Source organism: Pinus tabuliformis, chromosome 9, assembly GCF_031772625.1.
Source record: "Pinus tabuliformis cultivar Carrire ecotype Pingquan chromosome 9, CPIR1, whole genome shotgun sequence".
Taxonomy (NCBI): domain Eukaryota; kingdom Viridiplantae; phylum Streptophyta; class Pinopsida; order Pinales; family Pinaceae; genus Pinus; species Pinus tabuliformis.
In genome coordinates, this window is record NC_142307.1 from 1,729,344,638 (window position 1) to 1,729,362,903 (window position 18,266).

Genomic DNA, 18,266 nt, shown 5'->3' on the forward strand with positions numbered 1-18,266 from the left:
GAGGCATAACTTTTGCATCCAAACTTCTTTTGGCGTGATTTTTGCACTGTTGGAAACTTGGAAAGGTCTTCGAGTGTAGCACAAAATTGTAAAGTCTGATGATAACGCAGGAAAGTTTTACCCCAAAACAATGTCGTTTAATGCATCAAACTAGCTTTGAAAGGTTTCAAAGCCCAATTCTCCAAGGTAGGTCCTTTTGATATAACTGTGCCTCTAAGCCGATTCCTTCAAATTTTCCAATCTAAATGCATTGAGATGGTCGACAAGTTATATAATTATCCAATCCAGATCACACGTCTCAATTTTGGGAGGTTTTTGGTCCCTAAAAGCTTTTATTGAATGAATTACATTAATATCAATTTGGAAAATTATTTATAAGTTTCAGAGCTAAATATAAATTGAAAACAAAAATGCAGGGGACAATATGAAATTTAGGACTTGCAAGTAACAATGGATGATTATGAATATGTATCTCAATTCAATGTTACAACTATGCATAAAAAGAATTTGAGATATTTCTCAGTTTGCCATGGTTTGAAAAATGGAGTACCTTCGTTTTAAACAGTGTAGATAAGTTTTTGACGTTTCACGATAAGAAGAATAAGATGACATTTCAGGAAATTATAGTGAAATTAGATTCGATAGTACCTTCTTGAAAAGATCTTAAATATTTCTCAAAGGTTATCTTTCAAGAAAATCAAAGGTCAATAAAAGATGCAAAAACAATTTTACGAAGTTATCATTGATAAAAATGAGAAATATCTTGCCTAGAAGACCACAATAAAAAATTATTTGCACAAATCAAGAAGACAAAAATTGCAAAGTAATACAATAAAAAGTTAGAAAAAGAAATGGAAGATCTTGAGAAGAAATTCAAGGAGAGGTTATTGCATCAAGAGCCTTAATCAAAAGTTGTTAGAACACATTAGAACACTAAAAAATGAGAAACTTGAGAATCAAGACATTAAAAGTAAAGTTGTTGATGGATTAAAAATTAAGAATTTTCACATCTTAGGAAACATAATCAAAACTTATTTACACAAATTAAGAAACTTAAGATTGATAAGAAGTTGCTTGGAAATGGAATAGAACAACTTATATAGAAGGAAACATTGAAGTTTATAGGTAAAAAAATCTAAGTTGACTAGAAGGGAACCAATATAGATTTTCTTAATATCACGACTCAAGAAGATGCCAAACTAGTCAAAATAAACAAATTCAGATGTTGACGTAAAAATGATGGAAAAACAACATTAGTTCATGAAGAAGACCATATAGCAAATGTAAATCAAGAAAAAACAATAAGTATAATAAAGGGAAGTCATGCCACAAAGATACCTTATTGGCATCTCGATCATAAGTGTAGGTATCTTAACTAGTCAGTGTATCAACATCACTTAGGACGAAAACATATAAACTATCAATCGAATAATATTGTTACCAGTATCATTAAGTCACATAATAGTAATTTATCTTGGAAACCTTATAAGCGTAACATCCCACAAAATATTGAACTAGGATGGTCAAATCCTTTAATAGTTCAACAACTCTGCTCAACACTTAGTAGTTCATATCATCAACTATGAGAACTCCAAGAATAGAGAATGATGTGGAGACATTAGAAGCCAGTGGAAATAACATCAAGACCTTCCATAAATATGCTTTGAGGACTGTTACCCATCAAAAAGTGGGTAACCGCCAGGAGAAAACTTTTCTCCCCTTGGACAACCAGGCATGCAACAACCCTATTGATCAACACATGACACGATGCAATGGATCCTCCACTTCTCACAACGGTCATATTTCTCTCTCCAATCGAACATTCCTTCTTGAAGGAAGGTGGGTCATCCATCGATAGGTATTTTAACCATTTTGTAATCATGTGCCTTCACTGCATGTTTTGGGCATACTAATATATGATCAAAAGTTGATCTAGATGATTGATTGATCTTGATTGTATTCTTGTTCCCTCACTTTACCTAGGAGGTTAGTCTTTGATTTTATTCCAGTTGAACGTCTTATGAGGCATTAGGGTTTGAGGAAGGGCACTATTGCAGAAGTTTTGATTGAAGTAGTGTGTCTTTGGTATTTCATACTTACCACTTTCCATCTTTCCCATTATTTCATCTACATTCTTTGGGCCGGTGGTCATTGGTCATGGGGATTGGCACCGTCTCATTCTTGTCCTTGAGTCTGAGACAACAAAATTTCCCCTAGAGATTGATGCAACTAAAATAAAGTTAAAAGCATAAAATACCCACAATAAAAGAAAAAGATAAAATGCAAAAGATGACTTGAATGTTTGATTAGCACGTGGGCAAAAACTTAGCATGAGCTCTAGCCCCCCTCATTAGCAATCACCCGATTACTCGAGCATATGATGCTTCATCTATAAAAGGAACTCTTGTATTGTTCTGCCTCATGATTAAAGGGTTTTAAATGCTAAATTTCAAAAAGCAAACTTGGGCTCCTAAGCCATGCACCCAAACCAAAGCATAATTGTAGAGAAGTAAAAGTTACACTAGAGGGGTGGGAAAAGCAGGCTGAGGAAAAGGGTAACTCATGCCTCCATGATTGCTCTCTCCTTACATCTGTACACTCAGGATGTTGGATGACTATTAGCTAATCATTTGGCTATGGCATCCTGACCACTCCATTGCCACCATACACCCACCCACACCCATGGATTGATGGGAAAACTTGGGATCCCTCTTTTCCACTTGGGGGCTGGAAACACCTAATAGGGTTATTCATCTAACCATTCCTAACATAAGGAGGGAACACTTATATGGGACTTGATATACTTAGATATTTGAAGGTGATCTTGTGTAAGTATTATTGTGCCCCTAGTATTAAGTATGGTCCACGATGATGCATCCATGCTTATTGTATGGAATGATTGTTGATTTTCATTTGATCTTGAGAGGGCTTTATCAAGTACTTCTCCTCACAACAGTAGATGCCTCTCGAGGTCATTGCACCACTTTCTCAATAGAGTAGTAGAGGCCGTTTTACTGATTGTAGAGAGAGAGAGAGAGAGAGAGAGAGAGAGAGAGAGAGAGTATGACCTTATTGATGCAACATTGCCTATCCAAAGTAGAGCATTGGGCTACTCGATGACACCACATGATGCTTGACATTTCGAGGGACCCCCAGATGCTGAAATGCAGAGACGATGGAGCTTGGTGTTGGAGATATTGATGATGTACCCAATGGACCCAAGATACCCTCAAGATGGCCTTTTCACTGTGGGTGGAAATCAGTTAGTCTGGAGCTCGGATGATGATGGTCATCGTTGAAATGAGAGTTGAGGGCTTGCACATCACAATGGATGCCCAACGCTCGAGTTAGAGAGTGCCATGTCACCATTCTTGCTCTTTGAGGGTGACATAGGGCACCATGGATATGACATGTTGGCATGGAGGCACTTTGGAGGCTTGTGCATGATCTAGGAGATTCATCTTCGAGTATGGGGCACTCATTAGCCCACATGACATATTTTTGTGGCATCTAGAGCTCATTTGGAGGATGATGTCATTCTTGAGGAGGATTTTCTCCCACACGTGTGGGAATTTATGGCACCTTTGTTATGTTTTTGAGCAACGAGGTTGGCTTGTATCCTCTTTCTTATGAACACTTAAAGTAACTTGTCATTAGGGCTTCTTTAGTTCAATTATTGTAAAAATATGTGGGATGGGTCTCCTATAAATAGAGCCTTCCCTCATTTCATTTTATCACCATCACACATCGAATTCTTTTCCTCTAAGAGAGTTCGATCTAGTATTTTTTTCTACTATGGGTAAGATGTGATCATTCTTGGTGCGACTTTCTTGTGGATGTGATCTTGCATGGAGACATTTTTTTGGGATTGAAACAATGCCTTTTGTGGAGGATTTCTCAAGTTTGTTGTCTTATTATTGATATTTTGCATGCTTTATGTTTAAAGTAGGGTTTAAATTATGCCATGACTAGGTGCTACATTACTGTTGAAATTTTGCTTCAATATTGCATGTAAAATTGAACCCTCTAAGGCTTATAGGGAAACTCTTAATTTGCAAACTCTACATTTAATTTCTCCCCTCGCAAGAGCAATAGCTAGGGTTTTATAAGTATATGCCCTAGGCATCCCCCCCTTAGTCGACCAATATTCTTCCCTTGAATTTTTTTCCTAGTGACTCAATTAAACCCTAGTAGGATAAGGCTTTGGTTTAGAGTATGTTGATCATCCAAAAACCTAATAAAATTGCTCTCTTTTTTTGTCTCCTAGACAACTAGGGCAGCTGGTAGTGTTTCTAGGGCAGATTTATGCATGAAATTGAAATTTGAGTGGATGTCTTTGGCTCTAAAAATAGGAATTGCATCTAAAACTTGTCTAAAGAAAAAATCTAGCATATTGTATGGTCTTCAACACCTAAATAACAATGTTCCACCGAGTTTCCCGGACGGTGAAACGTGGGAGCGGGGATACGCACAAGGGGACGTATATAAGCAACCTCAAATTTTAGGAAATTTCCGGGGAAATGAGGGGATGTCATTGTCATAAAAATTATAATATTCTAAATTATTAAAAATCTAATATATAAAATAAAAAAATAAAATTCCTCAAATATGTCAATAACTAAATAGAAAATCTTAATAATTATGAAATGTACATCTAAAGACTAAATATGATCAGCATTACATATTAAAGTATTATCATTTGACATTTCTGCATTGTAAATCTAAAAGTAAATTACTAAATTGAATCCATCATTTGACATTACGCAATGTTCCTTCAAAATTCATCATGTGGCATGATGCAAGGTACATCTAAATTAAATTAATAAATTCATCATTTGACAATTGAAATGATGCATTGCACATCAAAATTTCAAAAAAGATAAAAAGTAAATTCATCGTATGGCAATGACATTTACATTATGTTGAAGTCTAGAATAGCCATAGAATACTAAACTAAAAGTAAACATAGAAAGCACTTTGCAATGAAATACTAGTAAATTTCTCAAAAAATACTATAAATAATATTAATAAATACCAAGTCTTAAGTTTTAATATACTTTTAAGTTTTTTATTTTTGTTATTGTTTTTATTTTATCTTTTAAGTTTTAAATTTTAATATAATTTAATTAATTAATTTATTTAAAAAAAGTTTTAACAAGTTTTAAGTTTTAATATAGTTTCATTTTATTAGACACAAAAATATATGCGTCCCCGTTGCGTCCCCCTTGCGCCCCCACCCCTCCCCCCCCCTTGCAAAGGAGTCGCGTTTCACCACCAGAAAAATGTCCCCTCGGAGTTTCCCCAAAAAGGGGACGTGAGGGGAACGTTTCCCTAGGAGTTTTGCTATGCCTGGAGTGTGGGGGAGTGCCGGGGCACGCCCCCACCCTGGGGCACATGTGCCCGTGGAACACTGCTAAATAGGGCTAATGTCACCGGCACTCCCCCACCCTGGGGCACATGTGCCCGTGGAACACTGCTAAATAGGGCTAATGTCACCCTCTTTATTGTTGTTCATGCATACCTAACAACCACAAAAATGTTTCCCGTAGTCTAGCCTTTATTAGAATGTCTTGCCCCTTTGTTATTCAATATCCTGTTTAGACCTTTTCCTTCTGCTATATGACATTGAATGCCATATCATTGCATATCATCCAAACTCTAACTTATAGCAGCTTATTTATTGGTCTACTCTTAGAGTACTTGAACAATAGCATAGAAAACCTAGGCCATATTAGGCCTTGCAAGTACTCAATACAACATCTGACCATTAATTCATCACCTTGAACCCTAGTATTGGAGTATCTTTATAAGTGATTTAGGGAAACCTCCTTTGTGGTTTAAATGTACTAAAGAGCAGGAGAAAGGTTGTTGAGGTGACAATGGAAACCCTTTCAATTTGTTGTCATAAGGTTTGGTGCTTGCCTGGTGAGGCTTTGCACAAGGCCTGCTAGATTTTGTGCCAACAAAGACAAAGCATTTCTCAAGGGGAAGGAAATGTAATCAATATAAATATATAAATATAAATATCAATAAATGATAATAATAGTTAATAATTAGTGAAAGGACGCATTCTAATGAAAGGACATGTCTCAACTAAAGGGATAGACTCTTGATGAAAGGTTATGTCGACTTAGGGATTCATACAAGGCCTTCATTTGTAATCTGTTCACATCATTTTTATTCAATATATATTATCTTTATGCTAAATGAATTTCTTTATATTCCAAATATTTTGGATAGTTAATTGGCAATTCAAATTGGTTGTTACAATATGCTCAATGAATGTATCTGCTATTATACCATGTTACAAAATACTGGGGAGAGAAAAATCCAAGATGCCAGATTCTCATTCATTTCAGAAGAGGATACCTAGTGCATTTAGACATGAGATGGATAATCCCCTAAACTTATGAGAGTATGTGATGCGGTACCCCCAAGCTATAAGCAAAGTTACTAAATGAAAGCATTCACAATATACAACAAATATACTAATGCATCATATACTAACACACATTTCAGACACAATGTGTTGTTAAATAAAAATCTTGGTGAAGACATTCAACGACCAGATATGTAAACTTGATTGAATCAATGGGCCAGTGCTCTTAGGCCTTATCACATTGACAAAGGTGACTCATAGAGTCTTTGGATCACACACAATCAACAACTATAGAAGGCCTAAATCCTAGAGAGCCAAAGGCCTCCCATTACATGTTGATTTTGGGTAGCATCGAATGTGCTCTAACTCCGAAATTTGGTGGAGGGGCTAGAATACATGAGATCTCCAAGACCCAGAAATGGGTTTCCTAAGTCTAAACTTAGGAAAATAAAAATATTAATGGGTATTAATAAAAATATGGGTGAGAAGATTCTAAGAGACGAAGATCAAATCTGTTTTAATCTTAGCCGTTGATTAAGGACTTAATCTCGACTGTTGATTCATCAACAAGAAAAGTATAAGTGGAGGCTTGAGGGTCAATAGGAGATACACCAAGTTGATCAAGTGATCTGAGTTGTAGTGAGAGGGGCAGAAGCAGAGGTTCGGATCGGAAAGAAGTTCCAAGCCAAAGAGTACTGGGTAGAGAAGCAACAATAGCATCATAGAGGCAACACAAAGGCCTACGAAACCTAGGAAGGGGCTCACATAGTGCTAAGGCAGGCCAAGAGGGTCTCTTGTAGTGGCAGTGCAGGATATTCGTCAGAAGTTCGAGATTTTGCTGGAGAAGCGAGGTTTTGAGCCGGGAGGGCTGAGCAATAGTCTTTCTCTAGCAAATCGATCCAGCAGAAGGGGTGATGCAGTCTCCTAGAGGCAAGACGTTGGCCCAAGCAGTGATTGCGTTGGGATTTCACAGTGTTTGTTGGAGGCAGGCAACTCAATGGATCTGTTGTGACTTGGAGAATGAGGTAAACCCTCATATGTATTTCTTGTTGTCGTGATTTCTTTGAAAGGTTAGCCGGTGTGAGAGGCAACTTTTTGTACTCAGATTCTTCTTCCTTAATAATACAAACCCTCTATCTGCTGCACCAATTTTCTCGCATCAGGTTTTTCTGGGGACATATTGTCCAAAAATAACGGTGTCCCTTGTGTGTTTGTCTCACGTATCATTTCGGTTTATGATCTCTATGGCAGTGTAGTCTGCAATAGTGTTTTTCATCATTGTTTATAAATTAAATAACTTGTTGAATGAAATAACAAGTAGGAGATGCTAAACCAGTGACTGTAGTAGGATTTCTGGTTGTAAAGATTCATAAATTTTCACATGGTATCAGAGCATTGCAGACCATAGGACACTGAAGCCATCAGTTAGGAGATCCAGCGAAACTACTGTAGAGAAGCAACTGTCCCGAGTGACAATGTTGTTTAAGAGCCAGAGGAGTAGTTGGAGGAGTGACGCAGAGCCAGAGGAGAGACGCAGAGGCTCATGCAGTGCCCGCGTCAGCGTTCTGAGCCAGTGGAGGGTGACGCAGTACTTGAGAGGAGCTCACACAGTGACTGCGTAAGTTCTCTAGGCCACTGCAGAACCTGAGAGGCTTAGGTCAGTCAGTTGCCAGGGTAGGGGAAGTAGTGCAGATTCGACTTGTGGTGTTGGTGGGACGCTGTTACTGCTGTTGCAAAACAATGTCTGTGGAGACGAAACTAAGGTAGAGGGAGTCATTGTCTTGACGAATTTCTTGCCAAAGGAAATCTAAGTCTGGGTTGTTGAGCAACAGCAAAGGAGGATTGGAGAAGGGGTGATTCGACAATATTTGGCGGAAGGGTTTCTGTGAACGAAATTAGGACTAAGAGGGAGTCTAGAAGGAACTTGTTCCTTAGAGGATTTTTAGTGCCAAAGAAATCCAGATTCGATTCTTGCTAGGGCAGTGACGAGAGAGGGAGAAGAGAACCTGTTCTACACTTATTTGAGCAGAGATGGCAGTTAATGGACTGAGGGATCAAGACAGGTTGGATGGAGCATCCAGCTTTGTCATTTGGAAGGCCAGGATCTTGGTAGTCTTGGACAAGAATCACATCAAGGATTATGCCTTGAAAGTGGTGGCTATACCGGTCGATGTTGATTCTCTCAAGAAATACGAGGAAGCTCAAGCAAAGGCGAAACGATGTGGGGAACTGGCACATTTCGCCACTCACTGCCCTCGGAAGAAGGGCAAGGAAGAGGAGTATGACTCAAACGTTGCTTCAGTGAAAGCTGACAAGGAGGATGATGACAAGGATTGTGCCATAAGTGCTCATGCACCTCTGGAGAAGAGGTGGGGCGACATCGAGTTGTAGTCGGGAGGACTACACAAGGGTAAGAAGGGCAAGGAAGAGGAGTATGACTCAAACACTGCTTCAGTGAAAGCTGACAAGGAGGATGATGACGAGGATTGTGCCATAAGTGCTCATGCACCTCTGGAGAAGAGGTGGGGCGACATCGAGTTGTAGTCGGGAGGACTACACAAGGGTAGGATCCTTGAGGTGCCCAAACTCTTGGATCACATAAGGCTGCGGGAGCTGTTAATGATAGTAGCAGAATGACGAGAGTTAGTTGGTGCAAGGGATGATGGAGCAACAGTGGCAAAACTAGAGTGCCAGAGTCTGAAGCAGTGTAATGGAGGTTGCAGCAGTGTGGGAGGCACAAAGCAGATTGTAGCAACATAATAGTAGCAGAGGGTCAACACAGATTAGGAACAAAGGTAGCTTCAACATCACGAGGCATCTAGACTGACCATAGTGTCAACTTTTGGGTGGTTTTTCAGTTGCTTATTTCTCAGCAACTAAGTTGCAGTGCAACAGTTAGCAGTGGCAGTTCTATGGGCAACATGATGCAGCATTTTGAGAGGGAGTTGTAGTACAGATGTAGCAGTGACAGTGACAGTGTCATGGGGAACAATACAGGTTGCAACAACCCAGTAGATGAGGGGCAACAGGCCGAGCATCAGCAACACAGAGGGCCAATACCAAGGATTAGTGTGATACTTCTGTTGGGAAGTATTTTTAGAGCACATTCCTCGCTAAGAGGGAGTGTTGATTTTGGGTAGCAACGAATGTGCTCTAGCTTCGAAATTTGGTGGAGGGGCTAGAATACATGAGATCTCCAAGACCCCGAAATCAGTTGGAGAAATTCCACTTGGATTGTGAGTTATTGAAATAATTAATATTTTTAATGGAGTTCCTAAGTCTAAACTTAGGAAAATAAAAATATTAATGGGTATTAATAAAAATATGGGTGAGAAGCTTCAAATGACGAGGATCAAGTCTGTTTTAATCTTAGCTGTTGATTATGGATTTCATCTCAACCGTTGATTCATCAACAGGAAAAGTATAAGAGGAGGCTTGAGGGTCAGCAGGAGATACACCAAGTTGATCAAATCAGTGCGATTTTTTTGGGGCGTGGTTTGCTGAGAAAATCGAACCAGTGATTTGAGTTGTAGTGAGAGGGGCAGAAGTAGAAATTTGGATCGGAAAGGAGTTACGAGCAAAAGAGTACCGGTCAGAGAGGCAGTGCAAAGGCCTACGTAGCCTAGGAAGGGGCTCACGCAGTGTTGATGCAGGGCAAGAGGGTCTCTTGTAGTGGCAGTGCAGGATATTTGTCAAGAGTTCGATATTTTGCTGGAGAAGTGAGGTTTTTAGCTGGGAGGGTTGAACAACAGTCTTCCTCCAACAAATCGATCCAGCAGAAGGGGTGATACAGTCTCCTAGAGGCAAGGCGTTGGCCTAAATAGTGATTGCGCTGGGATTTCATAGTGTTTGTCGGAATCAGGCCACGCAATGGATCAATTGTGACTTGGAGAACGAGGTAAACCCTCGTATGCATTTCTTGCTACCGTGATTTCTCTGAAAGGTTAGCCGGTGTGAGAGGCAACTTGTGGTTCTCAGATTCTGCTTGCTTAATAATACAAATCCTCTATCTGCTGCACTGATTTTCCCGCATTGGGTTTTTCTAGGGACATGTTGTCCAAAAATAACAGTGTCCCTTGTGTGTTTTTCTCATTTATCATTTCAATTTATGCTCTATATTTCATTGTGGTCTGTAGTAGTGTTTTTTAGCACTGTTTATAAATTAAATAACTTGTTGAATGAAAAACAAGTAGGAGATGCTAAACTAGTGATTGCAGTGGGATTTCTGGTTGTAAAGATTCATAAATTTTCACATTACATGAAACTTTTGACTATTCAAACAATGACGTGATAATTTTTTGGTTACCAAGTCATCTCATTTATTGGGATAACCGAAACATTTATTCACTCATTATACATATATATTAATTATCCCTTTCAGATGACCTAGGTTTGATGGTTTGAGTAGTCGAAGTGAACTTGGAAAATGAATTTGTGGAATGCAGCTTGTTTTTTGTTGCGTTCAATGTATGGCTTATGCACAACTCTTAAACTCTTTATTTTTTAATGAAATTGTTTAGTAGTAGAGGAAGAAGTCCTCCACAACATCTCCAAATTTTGGACTCTAACTCCAAGAATTGAGGCACACTTGTCAAAATTATAATTCCTTGTTACCGCAGAAATCAAGAAATTTCTGCTCTTTGGCTCCGAACTTTATGTGTGGTACTTCAGCTTGATATTTTGTTATGTACTTTGGTGGGAGGGTAGAGCTAGGTATCCTCTAAAACGTTTCCAAATTTCTAACTCTATCTGCAAAAGAAAAGAGTACATTGATTGAAATACTGGATCCCTGTTGCTGCTGAAATTAAGGTAATTGTGAAATAAAATTAAAACAAAACATGATCTTTTTGGGTGTGCAAGATTGGCAAATCTCTGGGGATGCCTCTACATTAGTATGTCTTAACACTTAATTGTGATAATTAATGTTTAACTTTTTTGACTTATGTAGGCTTCTTCCATTTTGGAATTTCTAGGAGTTTCATCTGTACTCCCACAGTATATTCATACTGGTTGTACTCTTTAGCCTAATTGACCTACTTTTTTGGTCATTCTTTGGACCAGTGTTGATAATATCAGTATTGGAAAAATTTCAGCGAGGGTCCAGAAAGCATCTTATCAACAATATCGGCAAATATTGGCAAACATAAAAAATGCATAATATATTCATTTTTTCTTCTTCAGTTTTTTAAACATATAAAGCAATAACAACATGAACTAAACACATTGGAACATAAATATGAAGAAAGAATTGATATATATGATGTCAAATAGAAATGATACATCAAACTTCAAAGGTGATACCAAATCTTGTTGATCCCTGATAATTGTCCAATCAAGGACTCAAACAAAATAACATCACATATCCTGTTGATCCCTGATAATTGTCCAATCAAGGACTCAAACAAAATAACATCACATATATAAAAGTATTTCATCATCATGAGTTATAAACTTATATGTAGCAAAACAAATAAAACTAGCGGTTATCTATTTGAGACCAGTGGCCTCTCCCTAGTAGCTATCTTTTTGTCTTGTTCAACAATTGCTTCAAGAGCTTTTTGAATAACCTTCGCACTAGAAACCATACAAGGCATTACATCTGCATCATGTGCAGGGAGTCTAGCCAGATGATATTTCAATCGCGTAGCCCCTCTTGACATCTTGGTCCCACACAATTTGCATGATATATATGCCCGATTTGCCCCACCAACAAGCTCCCCATACTCCCAAAATGGGTCCAAGGCTTTCGGCATATTTGACATTTTTGGTGAACTAATTCAAACCTAGGGCACAAAAAAAAAAAAAAATTGGTATTAATTTATTAAACCCCCCAACACAAAAAATAATAAGTAATAACCACCTCATTTAAAAAAAATTACTACATTATTTGCATTTTGCCATGTGAATGAAAAATGACAATAAGAGGGTGCATAAGAAAGTTGAAAAAAAAATTGAAGCTTGCTGTTCAAATATGGAAAAAACTCTTGCATTGGCTCATGGGCATGAAAATCATAGCAAATGGAAAAAAACAAAGAAAGAAAATGTTGGTAGGCAAAGAGGCAAGCAAGCATAACCCTAAATCTATGATAAAATCATTAACATAGGGGTTTTTAAGAACATACTTGTTAATGGAAGAAATGAAGTTTGTCTCACTGTTCTTCAATTTTTGAATCTTTGATCCACAAAAGAGTCTTAGTTGGTGGTGATAATCGCTATTTGATCCTCAGTCCCTCCTTGACAACCACCACAAAACTCTTCCCCTTCCTTCTCCAACACTCAAAAACAGAAATGAAGAAAAAAAAAGACGAACTTCCCTTTTTCTAGCTGCGGCATAGCCTGCCTGTGTGATATTTTCTATTGTCTCGCGATTTTTTGCCGAGATATCGGTGATATCTCTGAAATATCGCAATATTTTTGGGAGCCAAAATATCGCGATATTTTCTTGGCGATATATTGGATCGCCAAAAATATCACGACATTTTCGATTATTGGCGATATCTGGCCGATATTATCATCACTGCTTTGGACATTAATACAGATATCTTATCCAAGAAGTCATATTTTCTTTTACCTAGGCCTAACACTTGACTTTTTTATGGACAATTTACATAAGTTACATTGGGTGTTATATTCTATCAGTATCGATACTTCTTAAGTGCCACTTGTTGAGGATTGTTCTGTGACTGTACTTCATGTGAATCAGGGCTTCTTTGGCTGTTATAATTCCAAGGTCTTAATTTTTAAATAGTTTGGAGGCTTCTTTTCTAGTTATATGATGCTTGCTTCTTATGTTTGGCAGGAAGTTGAGGAAGAAAATGAATTGATGACAAATGATGATATCCTAGGGGATGCAATTCCTTCAGCTCAGCAATCAGATATGCAGAAGATTTGTTGTATGGCGCTTGGAGTAGTGAGTATTAAAGCAGTATTTACTGTTTGTAACTTCATATGCATTTGAGAATGATTGCACTATCGCAATATCATGTATTTGCTTACCCTTCTTCCTGTGAAGTATATCTCTTCCTACATCTACACATGACAACATTTTGAATAAGTGAATAATGGCAGATTACCATGTAAATAACTTGTGTCTAGTTGATGGAATGCTGACATGAAAGGTACCGGTCTTTTCATTTCAGGAGTCCCATGGGAATTCTCATTTTCCAGGATCTCAGCCAGTTTCATTGGACAGGTATTCTGCATCTCCCTATTTTTTTTGGTGAATATTGCAACAAATATTTCAATTTCTGTGTTCATCTTTAATCTCAACTTTGTCTGTTCAAGTATCACTGCATAACTAGTATAGCCTTGGTGATGGATTTGTCAACCTTGAACAATTAGATTTCTTGTATCCTTTGAAATGGATTGGAGATGGCTGAGCATAACAGCAGAGTTTTCAAACTAAATTCAGCAAAGACATTTTATAGTTATTATAGCCTTGGTGATAAAATTGGCAGCTTTAAGCAGCTATTTTTCTTGTCATTTTTGAAATGGAGTGGAGATGGCTGAGCATAATAGCAAACTAGATTCTGCAAAGATATTTTAGTGCTAGAAGAACAGTAGCAAACTGGGAAATATGTAAAATATTTTATTGCTTGTGCTATTATCTTGTAACAAAAAACCTAGTCCACTCATACAGGGAGCTTATGGCAACGTGTCAAAAGTTGTTATTCTAAAAAATTCCACTGGGGTCATGAACATTGGACATTGGAAAAAAATCAGAAAACCTAAGAAATACAAAATTATTCTTTTTCTGCCTTGTAAATTTTATAAGCCTGATACATAAAATTTATAAGATATCAAATGATGCATAACACATTCACTGTCGATTGCTATCCTGTCAAGACTGAAAACTGGATATTGAATACAATGTTCCCTCGTAAAACAGAATAAAGTATATCATGAGTTATATATAGCAATGTTGCATTAATCATTATTGGGATTAAATCAGCGCGGGGAAAAAATCGGGAAAAATTGGGAAAAAATTGTAACATACAAAAATATTCATTTTTTTTCAATTTTTTTAATATCTAAAGTATCTACAACATAAAATAAATACATTGACACATAAATATGATAAAAGAACTAATATGTAAGATGTTTAATATCATTTCTAGTGCTACATCACACATAATAGTGAATCATGTCCTGAATAGTAATTCTTGACTCATGACTCCCAACTCAGCCTCAAAATATCAACAAAAAGTAAAATAATGTATCTCATGGGTCATATCATGAGTCATAATGTCATATACAATGAAATGAACCAAATAACTAAAGTCTAATGCTATTGATTTCCTCTGCCCCTCTTGCGATAAAATTCAATAGCTTTCTCTTTCTCTCTAGATGTAGATGCCAATGGAGTTGGAAGTGGACTCTGCTGTGCTCTAGAAGCTGAAGAACTAGGAGCTATAGGAGGTAGACCACGTCCTCTATTGGTGGCAGGGGTAGCCCAAGTAGGTGGTGTCACCTCCTCCTCTTGTTGCTCCGCCTCGTCCTCCTCCCCCTCCACTACCTCCTGCACTAACCAATCATCAGCAGACCCCGTGAAAGGTCTTTCGGCCTCAACCCTCCATGCAGTAGTGGTGTTGATCCCATCCAATGAGATGGCCTCCATATCAGGTGTCCTCTCAAGTTGCGTCACCCACAATTGAAGATTGTAGTAGACGTAGACCATGTCATTAAGTCGCTGGGACTCCAACTTGTACAAAGATCATGAAATAATAATTATAAAAAAAATTTAAAATATTGTTTAATGAATTCAAAAAATTATTTGGAAATTTGCAATATTTTAAGTGTTAACCTGTTGCGCTTCTTGTTGTGTATTTTTTCAAATACACTTCAGTTGCGCTCACATCCTGAGGAGCTACATGTTTGGCTGACGATTCGAATGGCAAGCTTTTGCAGAAGGGGTACCTTGGCACTGTACATTCTCCACCATGCATCTACAACAAAATTACAAATAAAATTTTAAATAAACATAAGAAGAAATGAAATTTGAAAGTTGAATCAAAGTATGAAGTTATGCCCATGAAGAGACAATGAAATTTGAAACAATCTAAAAAATACCTAGCATTTTAATCGTCCTATCAGTCATAGCCATGTCAAAGACAAATGTGCCACCTGCCATCCTCTTTGTCTCAATTTATTTGGAGATTTTTGTACGTTCTGTTGGAGATCGCACCATTCTCTGAACACAGGTTAAGAATCCATCCATGATCTCAGCTTCAAATACAAACCCACATGCGTAAGAAAATGCGGGGTTCAGGATGATCCCTGCAGCATGAATGGGACGATGGAGTGTGTTGTTCCATCATTCGTCAATCACTTCCCATAGGAGGAGTTGTCTCTGAAACCCCTCATCTACCTTATCATCATAGTAGGCCCGAATGGATTCTTTCGCCCTGTCCATGGCCTCATACAAATAGCCTATTGCGGGTTTTTCACCATCAACTAATCGAAGAACCTTTACCAAAGGTTCAATAACAGTGCACACCTCTTGCACTCTTGCCTAGAAGTCTTCCTGGTATAAAACTAGTCTGCATATGGCCTCTCCCTTTGGTTTGCGGCTCATTGTCAAAGCACGCCACTCCTCTGAAAGAAACATTCTCTTCACATCCCACATAGAATTCAAGAGGGATTGAAGAGATATGAAACTCGTGGCAAACTGTGTAATGGCGTGGTGCACCAACTCTTTGTTGTTGGTGAATTTTCTCATCAAGCTAAGCACAAATGTATGATTATATATAAATTTTGTAATGTTTTTTTGATGACTTAACGATGTCTTTGACAAAAGAAATTTTCCCTATGTCTTCCAACATCAAATCAATACAATGTGCAGCACAAGGTGTCCAAAATAAAGTAAGATGCCCCTTCATAAGCATCCTGCCAGCAACAACATAATTTGCAGCATTGTCCGTTATGACTTGGACAACATGTTCTGCACCCACCTCCAAAATAAACACATCCAGCAAATCACATAAAGTTTTTGCATCTTTGATATGTGCAGATGCATCAACAGATTTCATAAACATAGTCCCCTTGGGACAACTAACCAAGAAGTTTATAAGGGTTCTCCCCTTTTGGTCAGTTCAACTATCTAACATCACAGTGCATCCTGTTTGTGCCCATGATTCCCTAAACTCCTCCAATCTTTTGGTGCAGTCAACCTTTTCATTTTGAAAAATCCGGCCTCTAAAGTCATGATAAGAAGGGATTTTGTATTCTGGGCCAACAATTGTAATAGCATCAACAACAAGTTGGAAAAATGGATTATTCTTTACAATGCTGAAAGGAATATCACTCCAAAGGAGAAATTTGGCCAATAACTTGTCAACTTGTTCTTTCTTTGTTTTTTTAAGCATTGAAGTGATAGATGGCTGTGAACCAGACATGGTTCTAGGAACAAAAAATGATGAGGCAGCTACCGGGTTGGTTGATGCTGAAGTAGAACCAGTGCCACTTCCTTGTTCACCTGACTTTGTTAGTTGCTTCTTCATTTCTGCTTTGGCCTCTCTATTGTGCTCTAAATTTTCTAATGATCTCATGGCTTTTCGGATGATTTCAGGATTTGTATTTGTGCAAGACCCTACATCAAATCCAGGGATTTGTGCAAGGTTATATTTCAATCTGTACACCCCCCCAACATATGTTGCCCACACAACTTGCAAGACAAGTTCATTCTATCAATCCCTCCATCAGGGTCACCAAATTCCCTCAGAGGGTCTAATTTCCTTGGCATGTTTGACTTTGAACTTTGAACTTTGAACTTGAAGTTGAATGGTGATTCGGTGAACCTATGGAAAAATAAGTATTACAATTTACAAGTTACAAACTTAAAATTTACATTGTACAAAAAAAAAAAAAAATTACATACATGAGTAACATAAGTTATAACAAAACACATGGAATTTTTGACAATTTAAGAAATTTTAACAAACAAAATGAAAAATCAAATGACAAAAACCCCATCAAGATTCAAATCAATTCAAAAATATTTGATAACCCATTGAATTCTTTTGATAAACAATGGGTTATCCAGATTCCGAATCCAATAAAAAACATAGAAAAAAACCAAAACAAAGTTACAAAACACAAAATGTTGGTGCCCATACCAGTTTGATGGAGAAAATTCATCTCCTCCTTAGCTCTCACTCCGTTTTTCTCCTCCAATCAGCGGATTCAGCTCCCAAATGACCAAGAGGTCACTCTAAGAGTCCAAAACCTTGTCGCTGCCGATGTGCCGCTGTCTGCTGTGCAAATGAATTAAAAAAAATCGTGTTTTTTTTGTTATATAACGCGCTGCTGGTAAGGGCCGTGATTTTTTGAGGTCGAATCACGGTTTTTTCATAAAAATTGCCGAAAAAAATACATGTATTTATCGCACGATAATATCGCTGATTTCAAAAAATCGCGATTTTACGATATAATCGCGATTAGTGCAACACTGATATATAGTGTTCAATATTTCATGAATATTATCAATATAAGTAATGCATATATAATATAAATAAAAATCAACAAAGTAAATCTCCAAAACTCATGTCCATACATGCTCTTGACCATTCAAAAGCATTTACAACCTTGTATCAATCATTCCTTTGATATTAATATTATATTATAATTTTATATCCTCTTAGGACAATCTATTTTTGAGTCTTTGCACTCTTATGAATACATGCATTATTGAATGAACCTTTTGTTTCATTAAATTGGCATTCAATCATCTTTCAATCTCTGTTTATTGTTGAGAATTATAGCTTGGACAGGAACTTCTGTGCAGGTTCACTGTGAACATGTGAAAAATAGGTTGAGATATTTTCAAAGAGTATGTTTGAAAGTAATTCATTTTTGTTGAGTTTTGTTGCTCCTATTGCCTACACCTAAA

General features: G+C 37.5%; 1 protein-coding gene across 3 annotated transcripts in view; it reads left to right on the forward strand.

Annotated features, from left to right (window-relative positions):
- Nucleotides 1-18,266, forward strand: part of LOC149155623 (uncharacterized) — a 328,425-nt gene that overhangs the window by 172,787 nt on the left and 137,372 nt on the right. For all 3 annotated transcript variants that reach the window (XM_089445820.1, XM_089445821.1, XM_089445822.1), the window contains 2 exons: nucleotides 13,179-13,289; nucleotides 13,519-13,571. In XM_089445820.1, the coding sequence (XP_089301946.1) occupies nucleotides 13,179-13,289; nucleotides 13,519-13,571 (164 nt within the window). The remainder of the gene's footprint in view (nucleotides 1-13,178; nucleotides 13,290-13,518; nucleotides 13,572-18,266) is intronic.